Raw genomic sequence first — 12,216 nt, 5'->3', positions numbered from 1 at the left:
ATATATGGCATTTAAAAACAATACTGAGATTTTAAAAATATTCTGCATGAAGTCAGAAAGTGTTATAGTTAGTGACAAAGATGTGAAGGCCAGAGTTCAGTTTATACACAAGGAAGTATTTTTATATTTTTTCTCTCTGTAATAAGGATACCGTGTTAAGTGTATTCAGTTACACTGTCATTCATTAACCTGGATTATCCTCTGCAAAGAAATGATCAAATAATTCAAAGTCCAATTCACCTAGAAATTCAAGCCAGTCTTAGCTTATCTTTCAGAAAGAAAGAATCCAGTGAAACCTAGATAGAAAAAAAGGAATAAATCTGGAGGTAATTGGGTGGTGGTAGATGAAATAAAAGGTATTGTTCCATTCCTGGAGTCTGACATCAAGCAGACCAGTAATATCGTATTTACTTTTTCTCAAGCATACCTATTTTATTAAATGCTTCTCGTAGTTCTTCAAGCTCCTCCCGAGAAATGGTAGTAGTACTGTTTTCCATCTTTGGACAGAAAAGACTATCTTCAGGTCTTTATATCTAGAAAAAACAATATTATAAAAAGAGCATGAAACCTTTGGAAACATTTATTTAAGCAATATAAGGTACGGAGGAAGTACATTCTCTAGAAGAGATTATCCATGAGATATGGCTGACAAAGAACAAATAGGAGTAGGTCCCCTGGTAACAATCTCTCAGCATAGGCCAGCCAAACTATAACTGAGACTCAATAAGGGGAAGAAACACCTGTTTTTCTTACCTTGTGCTTTTACACAGATATTTCTCAACAGCCTAATGAATTAATATTAATTTCTATTTGCATTTTGCCCCACAAGTTCAAGAAAATAAGCAATGCATTTCAAGTTTGAGAAAAGTAGAGCATTTATAAATGTACAGCATAAGGTCAGAAAGTAAAATTTTTTAAGACACGAATAATGTCCACAAAAAAGGTAAATTCAGAATCTGCTTATCTTATAATGGGATGTGTGGTTTTAACATTCAGCTTTACAATATTCAACCACTGCCACATTCTTTCTCCTTCCCCGTGTGAAGTCTCTTGAGGGTCTGTGGGGCTCTTCTTTTACATGGCATGATCGTGGCTCACTGCAGTCCCAAACTCCTAGGCTTAAGTGATCCACCCACCTCAGCCTCCTGAATAGGTAGGACTATAGGCATGTGCCACTGCACCCAGCTAAAAGGTTTTGTAGAGACAGGATCTCACTGTGTGGTCCAGGCTGGTCTTGAACTCCTAGCTTCAAGCAGTCCTCCTGTCTCGGCCTTTGAAAGTTGAGCAGTGAGGGGGTGGGGGGCTTCGTATTCTGAGCAGGTAAGGCAAACTAAAAAGGAAAAAATTACGTAAAACTGGGCTATAGGAAAAGTCACAAGGTGGTGTGTGTTCATTACAGAAAATAATTGATAACGAATGTCCCAAACAGAAAATTAACATTACTCATAATCCTACTATCCAGAAGTATCGACAAATATCATTTCGTTGTCTTTATCCTTCTGACCCACTTTCTTTTTTTATTTTTTTTGAGACAGAGTCTCGCTTCTTCACCCAGGCTGGAGTGCAATGGTGTAATCTCAGCTCACCGCAACCTCCGCCTCCCAAGTTAAAGCGATTCTCCTGCCTCAGCCTCCCCAGTAGCTGGGATTACAGGCATGTGGCACTATGCCCAGCTAATTTTTGTATTTTTAGTAGAGATGTGGTTTCACCATGTTGGCCAGGCTGGTCTCGAACTCCTGACCTCAAGTGATCTACCCACCTCAGACTCTCAAAGTGCTGGGATAACAGATGTTGATCCACGGTGCCTGGCCCCCTTCTGACCTACTTTCAAAACACATGTGTACCTTTTGGGGGTGAGAACAATATGACCATACTATATTACAACCTTTTTGTTGGTAATAACACATTGTCACTATGTTTTCATGCTGGTTCATCAACATAATATTTAATGGCTACATATTACTATCTCATAACTTATTTGGTAAATCCCCTCTTTCAGAGTATTTGCACTGCTTTTAATTTTTCATTACAAATAATGCTTCAATGAACATCCCTGCAGATAAATCTTTATTCTTCTCCATGTTTATTCTGTGTGATAAATATCTAAAAGTAGAATTATTTACATTTTTAAGACTTCTAATATCTAGCAATGTAACTCTTATTTATTTTTATTATACTTTAAGTTCTGGGATACATGTGCAGAACATGCAGGTTTGTTACATAAGTATACATGTGCCGTGGTGGTTTGCTGCACCCATCAACCCATCATCTACATTAGGTATTTCTCCAAATGCTATCCCTCCCCTAGTCCCCATCCCTCAACAGGCCCCAGTGTGTGATGTTCCCCTCCCTGTGTCCATGTCTTCTCCTTGTTCAACTCCCACTTTTGAGTGAGAACATACAGTGTTTGGTTTTCCGTTTTTGTGTTAGTTTGCTGAGAATGATGGTTTCCAGCTTCATCCATGTCCCCGCAAAGGACATGAACTCATCCTTCTTTATGGCTGCATAGTATTCCATAGTGTATACGTGCAACATTTTCTTTATCCAGTCTATCATTGATGGGCATTTGGACTGGTTCCAAGTCTTTGCTATTGTGAATAATGCTGCACTAAACATACATGTGCATGTGTCTTTATAGCAGCATGATTTATAATCCTTTGGGTATATACCCTGTAACAGGATTGCTGGGTCAAATGGTATTTCTGGTTTTAGATCCTTGAGGAATCGCCACTGTCTTCCACAACGGTTGAACTAATTTACACTCCCACCAACAGTGTAAGAGCTGTCCTATTTTTTTTTTTAAGTGAAAGTAAGTTTATTAAGAAAGTAAAGGAATAAAAGAATGGCTACTCCATAGAGTAGCCACAACTCTTATTTTTAAAATGACTTAGTGGCTTGTCTATTCACTGTACAGCTAAAGATGAATACAAATTATATTGTATTCCTCATAAACACTTAGTTCTATCAGACAGTTAATATATGCCTCAGAAAATAAGTGACAAGTGCTTTATAAAACAATAGGAATTGAAGCTAAGTGGAAAATCCTCTTTTTATACACTTTTATAGACTTGTATTTATATAGAAGGTTCAATATCATCCCTAATTTTTCAGTGAAGCACATCAATTTTCAAAATAATTTATTCACTGAAATTTCATTCATCATTGCAAAACTATATTAAATTGTGTGGAGCCCTCTAAGAGTATGGCTCATTTGTGATCTGTACACAAATTTATTCAGAAATTGTGGTGTTCTTTAGAAATCACAAATTTCTATCTCTTACAATTTTTCTGGAGCCTGGTTCTAATTAAATGTGCAATTAAATCTTTTGGTCTTGTTTTAAATATACTACTGTCTGCTATGTAATTCTATACTGTTTTTAAAAAAATTCTAAAGAGCTCAAGTCAGTAGAAAAAGGAGTAAATAGAAGTCATCTTACTCCCCAGATGCAGGTTCTTACATCTTAGCATTAAATATTAATTTCATTGGATTCTCACCTTTAGAAAGCTTTAGTATATTTAAAACTATTTACAGGCATACTTATTTTGTGTTCAAATAGATTAAATCGTTTTTTTAAGGATTGTTAAGCATAATTCCCTGGGTCTGCAAAATGCTAGTTGTGTTGTGGCTGGCTTTGAATCTCTGTGGTTTCAGTCATCCTGTATATCCTTTCCTGTATTCAAAATGCTATCCCTTGCCTCAAGTTTTAAAAATAGTGGCCCAATTTTAGCATTTGTACTCCACAGAAAGACTGCAAATTAACAAGTGTTTGTGTTGACCTTGCATTTGAAACGATAAAAATAAACCTGGGGTTATATTCTTTGCTCATGCCTATTCAAATTTATATAATTTGTTAATTACATAAAATATTTTTAGTCTCCTATAATCAGGCAAAAGCAACAGGTAAACTTCTCAAAAAAGCAAAACCCATACAACGCTCTTTCCTATTTTTAAAGCTTTGTTTTTATAGCTAATAAGTGTAAAGATGTTGCTTTGAATCCTTTGACGTTAAAATGAAACAAACAGAAAAATATAAAAGGATCTTCAAGATACACAGACAGCTCCTAACTTACAATGATTTGACTTAGAATTTTTCAACTTCACAATGGTGCGGAAGTTATACACAGTCATCAGAGAGTGGTATGATACTCTCATCATGCTGGGCAGAGGTGGTGAGCCACGGTCAGCCACGCAATCACAAGGGTGAACAACCAATACTCTACATTTACCATGTTGTCAGAAAATTTTGCCCAACTTTAGGCTACTGTAAGCATTCTAAGCACATTTAAGGTAGGCAAGGCTAAGCTATGAGGCTCAGTAGATTAGGTGTACAAAATGCACTTTTTACTTACAATGGGTTTATTGGAATGGGACTCCTCTGTAAGTTAAGGAGCATCTATACTCTCAAAAAAACAAAACAAGATGCAGAAAAGTAAGTGTGGCAGGGAAAGGAAAGTGATGGTATCAGCTGTATGTTTATAAAACATTTTCTGGAAGGGTACAAAAGAATGGTAAGAGTTGTGATTTTTACATTGTCAGTCTCATAGCAATTCAGGGTTGTTTCTATTGCCTTTTTTTCCTGAAACTGTTCTAAGAAGGGTTTTAGATTCTGCCAATCATAAAGAACTGCTCTAACTTTGGTAAACTTTTAAAAGGCTCAAGGAAGAAATTTGAGGGAGGAGAAAAGATCAAATCCAATTTTATCTAAATTTTCAAAAGTCTCTTTTAGAATGTGCTTAACTTTCCAAATATATATTTGGTTGTGTCACGGTACACTTGAGGATTAGGCAAGGAAAAAAGAGGCTTTAATTGGTGAAAGAAGGTTCCATTTAAAATGATTTGTGCTTAAAGAAAAGTGGAAGTAAATTAGTCGGGCGTGTTGGTGCACACCTGTAATCCTAGCTACTCAGGAGGCTGAGGCAGGAGAATCACTTGAACCCAGGAGGCAGAGGTTGCAGTGAGCTGCGAACGCACCGTTGCACTCCAGTCTGGGCAACAAGAGTGAAACTCTGTCTCAAAAAATAAAACAATACAACAACAACAGCAACAAAAAAAAAAAGAAAGAAAGAAAAGAAGAAAAGAAAAGTGGAAGAGGAACTGATCCTCTAGGAGGATTCCCATGCATTGGCAATTTGGGACTGGCCTTCAGTGGCTGTTAGACTTACCACCAAGAGTTTTCTACTATTTACTTAAAAGTCCCAACATATGGCCCCTAGTAAGGGAGTTTAAATTCATTCATTCATGTATTCAACAAATACATCCTATTTGGCTTGGCTAAATGAAGATAAAAAGATGAGTAAGAATCAGTTTCTCCTAAAACTGTACTCATACAACATAGCGCTTATCAGGTTCAACTGAAAATGCATGAAAAGTTTAATTTAAACGGATTTTTTGTAAATAGTACAATCTTACGATTATTGCTCTTTATAAACAAATTAGAATCATCTTCTAATTCACTTTCTGTTTAAATCTGGATATAAAGGAGTCTCTTTTATACTATATACCACGTATTATAGGAGTTATTCAGCATATATCATATATGGCTTTAGGTTAGAAGTCTCTGAACTAAGGCCAGGCGTTGTGGCTCACACGTGTAATCCCAGCACTTTGGGACATCGAGGTGGGCAGATCGCTTGAGCTCAGGAGATGGAAACCAGCTTCGGCAACGTGGCAAAACCCCATCTCTACTAAAAAAATATATAAAAATTAGCCAGCCATGGTGGCTTGAGCCTGTAGTCCCAGCCATTCTGGAGGCTGAGGTAGGAGGATCACTTGAGCGCAGGAGGTGTGGGCTGCAGTGAGCCGAGATCACACCACTGCACTCCAGCCTGAGCAACACAGCCAGACCATCTCAAAAAAAAAAAAAAAAAGTTTCTGAACTAATTGTAACCAAGGCAATTGTATTATATGGAATGGTGATGTGAGAAGAAGGCTAAAAGGGGTGGGTGAGACTATGCATATGTACACACACACTCACATACATGAGTTTAAGAGAAAATAAGAATAAGAGAAAGACAAAGACCAAAGACTTGAAGAAAACAGAAACAAGCTCTTGGAAAAGCATTTGATATGAGGAAGATTCACATTGCAGCAAAATTATCCCTTTCTTCATTAAAGCTAAGTGCAAGTCAGGGGCAGCAGTTACCAGAAAAACAATGTAAAAACATGCAATGAGTCAGCAAGTATTTGGTGAAGAAAAATACGGATGCGGACCCAAAAAACTGGCTGTACAGAAGGGCTTAGAGGAAATAACTTTCCCAAGGAAAGACAACATATTGAAATGAAAGCTGCTGGCACCTCAGCTCTGACTTTACTTTTTAATACATGGGATTTGATCACTTAAGCACAAAGGTTCAAATGTTATTTGACTTGTGCAACTGAATGAATGAGTGTGCAGAGTTAGAGTTGCTTACTGAATGGCTAAATCAGCATGCCAAAAACAAACAAAAAGCAACAACGTAGTCTCTTCTCACAAGGCCTTTATCTCAGAGTTCTACCATTATCCATGGCTAACACCAAACAGGCGCTATTCAGTTTTGAAACCCAAACACTTCAAGTGATCAGTGAGGAAGTACATATTGAAGGGATGCCCTAGGCAAAGAGGGACAATGTGAAACGTATGACTCAACTTGGTCCCCCGGCCTCCTACTCTGTGCCCTCAGCTCCACTCAGATAGATGCGCTAATGGATTTGCCACACCTCCAAGGACTCAGGCACTGCTCCCTCACTGCAGCTTGTTCAAGGGGCACAAAAATCTTTGCCTCTGTTGGCAGAGCCAAAGAAGTTAGTAAGTTTTCTTAGCTGAAAAATAGGAAACTAGATTAAAAGTATATATAAATGGTGCAGAGTAGGATTTACTGGCGAAGGCACAATAAAAAGTATCAATAGGAGACTGACTGGAACTATTTGTAGGGGAGAAAGAAAGGGAATGACTTAGTCCCCAGTACTTTCCTAAAGCCTTACGTCCTCTCTAAATCCAACACTGGGTGATAGATAACTTGTAAGCTGAGGAAATTAGAATCCACACAGTGGGAATCAGTTCTTCTGAGGACCCGCTGGACAATGATGCCTCATGGCCACAAGCTCAGCAACACTTCCTATCTACAGCCATGAATATTCTTCCTAGTTCCTGAAGTCCTGGATGAAGAAAGAGGCCCCTCCCCATTTGACTCCCAACCTTTACCCCTTCCTTAATGTGTCCATAATGCTTGTCCCCTGGAAATCCCATCCACATCTCTAAGCCTACAAGGGCCAGGCAGGGAAAGTCAGAAGTGTGATTCAGACCTGGTAGGGGATGGGAAGGGCTCTGAAAAGGAGCAGCCACTGCTGAGCTCCAGTGGACAGTTGCCAAGAGGAATGAGGCCCAGGGTTGCTAGATCTTCTGATTTTTCAAGGGAAGTCACAGATCCATATTTTTAGGTGGAATTTGATTTTTAAGCTTTGGCAAACAATTTGAATTATTATAAAGCAGTGTGTGCCAGATGAGTCCTTCAGTCTATTAAGTTTGGTTCCTCACCTTCTCAATTCTGTTCATTCATTGGCCTCCCAGGGGACCTGGATGGAAATGCTGTGTGTTTCTTTAGAAACACTCCCATTGGCTGGGCACAGTAGCTTGTGCCTGTAGTGCCAGCTACTCAAAAGGCTGAGGTGGGAGGATTGCTTAAAGCTAGGAGTTTGAATCCAGCCTAAGCAAGACAGTGAGACCCCCTGTCTCCATCTCTTTTTGTTTTTTAGGGTTTTGTTTGTTTGTTTGTTTGTTTGAGGCAGAGTTCCATTCCTGTCATCCCAGCTGGAGTGCAATGGCACGATTTTGGCTCACTACAACCTCTGCCTCCTGGGTTCAAGTTATTCTCCTGCCTCAGTCTCCAAAGAAGCTGAGATTACAGGTGCCCATCACCATGCCCAGTTAATTTTTGTATATTTTTAGTAGAGATGGGGTTTCATCATGTTGGCCAGGCTGGTCTCGAACTCCTGACCTCAGGTGATCCAGCCGCCTTGGCCTCGCAAATGCTGGGATTACACACGTGAGCCACTGTGCCTGTCCCTGTCTCCATCTCTTAAAAGTAAAGAAAAGAGAAAAGAAAAAAGAAAAAGAAACACTCCCATCAAATAGCTCACTGAGGACCAGAAGAAAACATTTTGTCTCTAAATTTGTCAAAACCCAACCTCAGATTTACACCACTCCTCACATCCCTGAACCCAATAAGGGGCATTTCCAATTGTCGCCTCCTCTGAAAGATGAGGAGCCAGCAGGTCACAAGCCTATTAACCACAGAGACTTTCCCAGCTCAGGCATCTGGGCCCACCCGGCATCCCAGGATCTTTTCCTTCTCATTTAGTATTTATATCCCATCTACTGTCCCCTACCCCTTCTCCCACTTTAGGCCTTCACTGGCTCTCTGGGAAAATTCAACACATGAGTATTACCCAAGTCCCCATCATTATAATGTCTATAACACTTTGAGTATAATTTCCTCAACATGTTTTGTTTTCTCCTTCAGCAACTATTTTCCTTCTTCTGGCAACAGTCCTAACTTTAGTTCTGATGTTCCACCTGTAATGATACATCCATGCCATTTTTGGCTAAGGTTCCAGGTCCAAGCCATGCAGCACATCATATTCCCTGGCCACAGTGATTTTGCTTTAGGAATAGGCATAAAATCCAGCTGGAGTCAACAAGACATAACAAGGCTTTTGTAAAACATTTTATAATGAGAGTCCCCACATGATCCCCTGAATCAGAGAGGAAGTAGAGGTCAGAGCAGCTGTAGCCATCATGCCTCCAACAAAGAGAGAACACAAGGCTAAGAAGAAGCCAAAACCAGACAAAAATTAGCTGGGCATGGGGGTGGGCACCTGTAGTCCCAGCTACTCAGGAGGCTGAGGCACAAGAATCACTTGAACCCGAGAGGCAGAGGTTGCAGTAAGCTGAGATCACACCACTGCACTCCAGTTTGGGCAACAGAGCGAGACTCAGTCGAAGAAGAAGAAAGAAGAAGGAAGAAGAAAGAAGAAGAGGAAGAAGAGGAAGAGGAGGAAGAGGAAGAAGAAGAGGAAGAGGAGGAAGAGGAAGAGGAGGAAAAAGAAGAAGAGGAAGAGGAGGAAGAGGAAGAAGAAGAAGAGGAAGAAGAAGAAAGAAGAGGAAGAGGAAGAAGACAGAAGAAGAAGAAAGAAGAAAAAGAAAGAAGAAAGAAGCAGAAGCAGCAGCAGCAGCAGCCACCGCCAAAACCAACACTGCAGAAGACAAACGGTAAAGACAAGACACATTCTGGCAGAGTTGTCAGGAATTCAGAGTCCTGAATTCCACTGTGGTTTTTCTTTTTTCTTTTTTTGGTGGTTACTCGAAAAAATTTATTAAAAGCCATTTAAACTGGGTTTCTATTGCTTTCAGCAACAAGTGTCTAAACGAATACAGAGAGAGCAAAAACAAACAATCTACATGAAGAAAATGGGAGGCAAGTCACTTCCTCAAAGGATGGAGAATATTTGGGCATTCTGAATTGGGAAAGAAAATTACCTATATTTTCCAAATAAGTTTACATCTAGATTATAAGCATTACTTTGGTCATAATTTGTATTTTACCATGACCTCACCTAATCCCAGAAACTCAGTGCATCAGTGAACCACAGAAGTCAGTTTATAGTTGCTCCCACACTGATCAGTAGTATTGTATTAAAGATTATATTCATAGCCTAAAGGTCTCTAGACCTATGACTGCTTTGTACCTTTTCTTCCCTTTCCCTTCATTCAGAAAAATTCTTCCTATTCTCTTTTTGGTTTTTTTTTTGAGATAGAGTCTTGCTCTGTCGCCAAGGCTGGAGTTCAGTAGCACGATCTCAGCTCACTGCAAGCTCCATCTCCTGGATTCAAGCAATTCTCCTGCCACAGCCACCCTAGTAGCTGGGATTTCAGGCATGAGCCACCATGCCTGGCTAATTTTTTGTATTTTTAGTAGAGATGGGGTTTCATCTTATTGGTCATGGCTGGTCTCCAACTCCTGACCTCAGGTGATCCACCCACCTCAGCCTCCCAAAGTGCTGGGATTACAGGCGTGAGCCACCGCGCCTGGCTTTTTTTTTTCTTTTTTTGACATAAGGTCTCACTCTGTTACCCAAACTGGAGTGCGGTATCATGATCATGGTTCACTGCAGCCTGCAACTCCAGGGCTCAGGTGATCCACCTCAGCCTCCTGAGTGTCTGGGACTACAGGCGTGTACCACCAAGCCCGGCTCCTATTAACTTTTAATTCACCTTCAGCTAAAGATGACAAAGTGAGTAGTAATATATTATGAGAAATGGGCAGGTCTTTCTGGCATGAGGCAGGGCAGGGCAATCTAGCTGCAATGACATACAAAGTCAATAATCATTAAAATCAGGAAACTTCTAAAGTATTGCATGTAGAGAGAAAAAAGCAATTTACTTAGTATCTGAGAGTAAAAAATATTTATGTCCAAGATGTTTGCAGATTTATCCAACATCCTACCAAAAACAGGTACACTGAGTGGCAAGTCCCTTTAAGTTAGTTAGATTTCCAAAGTGGTGCCTGACCCAAATCTCAGTAAGACCCACACTATAATTTGCTGTGTGGCATGATGATGTGCTTTCAAAGCACAAAGGGAACAAGAAGGACGCATGGCAGACAATTCAGGAGCGAATGAAGCTGAAAAAATTCAAAACTCTCCATTCATTTTTGTACAGGCATTTTTTTTTTTTTTTTTTTTTTTGAGACGGAGTCTTGCTCTGTCGCCCAGGCTGGAGTGCAGTGGCCGGATCTCAGCTCACTGCAAGCTCCGCCTCCTGGGTTCACGCCATTCTCCTGCCTCAGCCTCCCGAGCAGCTGGGACCACAAGCGCCCGCCACCTCGCCTGGCTAGTTTTTTTTTTTTTAGTAGAGACGGACGGAGTTTCACCGTGTTAGCCAGGATGGTCTCGATCTCCTGACCTCGTGATCCACCTGTCTCGGCCTCCCAAAGTGCTGGGATTACAGGCTTGAGCCACCGCGCCCGGCCTGTACAGGCATTTTTATACATAGTCAGATATCTAACATAGGTACTCAAAAAAATTGGCCTGAAATAAACCTTATGTAGGAACATTAGAAATGAGAGCTTCTTTATCAAATCTATTTGTTGCTTTTATTATTGTTTTGAAGTTCCAGTTGACAATAATAATGTCACTATATTGCTACTCATAATCACACAAGCTGCCCAATTCTCTATTTTCAAATCCTGGAGGAGGAAAATGTTCCAAAAACTGATGCCTCCCACAACTGAATTTTCTCTTGTCTTTTTTAGTTTGTTCCATTAAACTATACTTCAAACAATTTCCTTCATGAGATCACAGCCTCAACAATTTTAGTTAAACCTTTACCTATAGACTCCAAACCTTTCCTTTTAACAATCTTGACTTCCCACTACATCCTGAAAAAGGCCTCCTCTTTCTCCTGAGGCCTCTTCCATATTGTTCTACAACTTTCCTTCATGCCATTTCCTGTCCCTAGAAACTCTATTCTCCCACAGCCAAATCTTTACCCCCATTCAAAGCAAAGCTCAAATTCCACCATGATTTTTTTCCTTCATTGCCCTCATTTCATTTCAGCACAGATTTATTGAGAACACCTAAGGCGCTAGGTGTTGTGCCAAGTGTTGGAGGCAATCAAATGGTGACTCACACACAGACCTGACTCTCAAAGAGTTTACAATATAGTAAGCAAGTCAATGAACCAAAGGTGACAGCAATGGCAAACACATGACTCCCTTACCCACTGCAGACATCCCTCACCAATTGCAGTTCTTTCTCACTGAGCCTCACAGTCCTCCACACAGCCCCTACTAGAGAGTCAGCTCTCAAAATGAACTAGAACCCCTGTACAGGCTAGAATTAAGTAAGTAGGAAAGAATCATCTGACTAGAAGATTCAAGGAAGGATTTCTAGAATAGGTACCAATTGGCTGAAAAATGAATTGAAAAATGAACAGGCATGAGGTCAGGATTTCAATACCAGTCTGGTCAACATAATGAAACCCCGTCTCTACTAAAAATACAAAAAATTAGCTGAGTATGGTGGTGTGCACCTGTAATCCCAGCTAATCAGGAGGCTGAGGCAGAAGAATCGGGTGAACCCAAGAGGCAGACGTTGCAGTGAGCCAAGATCGTGCCATTGTACTCCAGCCCGGGCAACAGCGAGAGACTCTGTCTCAAAAAAAAAAAAAAAAAAAAAAA

The 12,216-nt window shown here is 40.2% G+C and overlaps 1 protein-coding gene across 2 annotated transcripts in view; it reads right to left on the bottom strand.

Moving 5' to 3' along the window:
• Nucleotides 1–12,216, bottom strand: part of PLS1 (plastin 1) — a 112,393-nt gene that overhangs the window by 49,074 nt on the left and 51,103 nt on the right. Inside the window, exons 2-3 of one of the 2 annotated variants that reach the window (XM_023215352.2) lie at nt 1,216–1,330; nt 428–533 (exon numbers count right to left, since the gene is read on the bottom strand). In XM_023215352.2, the coding sequence (XP_023071120.1) occupies nt 428–497 (70 nt within the window). In that variant the 5' untranslated portion in view covers nt 498–533; nt 1,216–1,330. The remainder of the gene's footprint in view (nt 1–427; nt 534–1,215; nt 1,331–12,216) is intronic. The other variant, XM_023215351.2, reaches the window with a different exon arrangement.

Source organism: Piliocolobus tephrosceles, chromosome 2 (genome assembly GCF_002776525.5).
Source record: "Piliocolobus tephrosceles isolate RC106 chromosome 2, ASM277652v3, whole genome shotgun sequence".
NCBI classification, from domain to species: Eukaryota; Metazoa; Chordata; class Mammalia; order Primates; family Cercopithecidae; genus Piliocolobus; species Piliocolobus tephrosceles.
The sequence above is the reverse complement of the archived record's forward strand: the minus strand, read 5'-3'. Positions and strand labels throughout refer to the sequence as shown.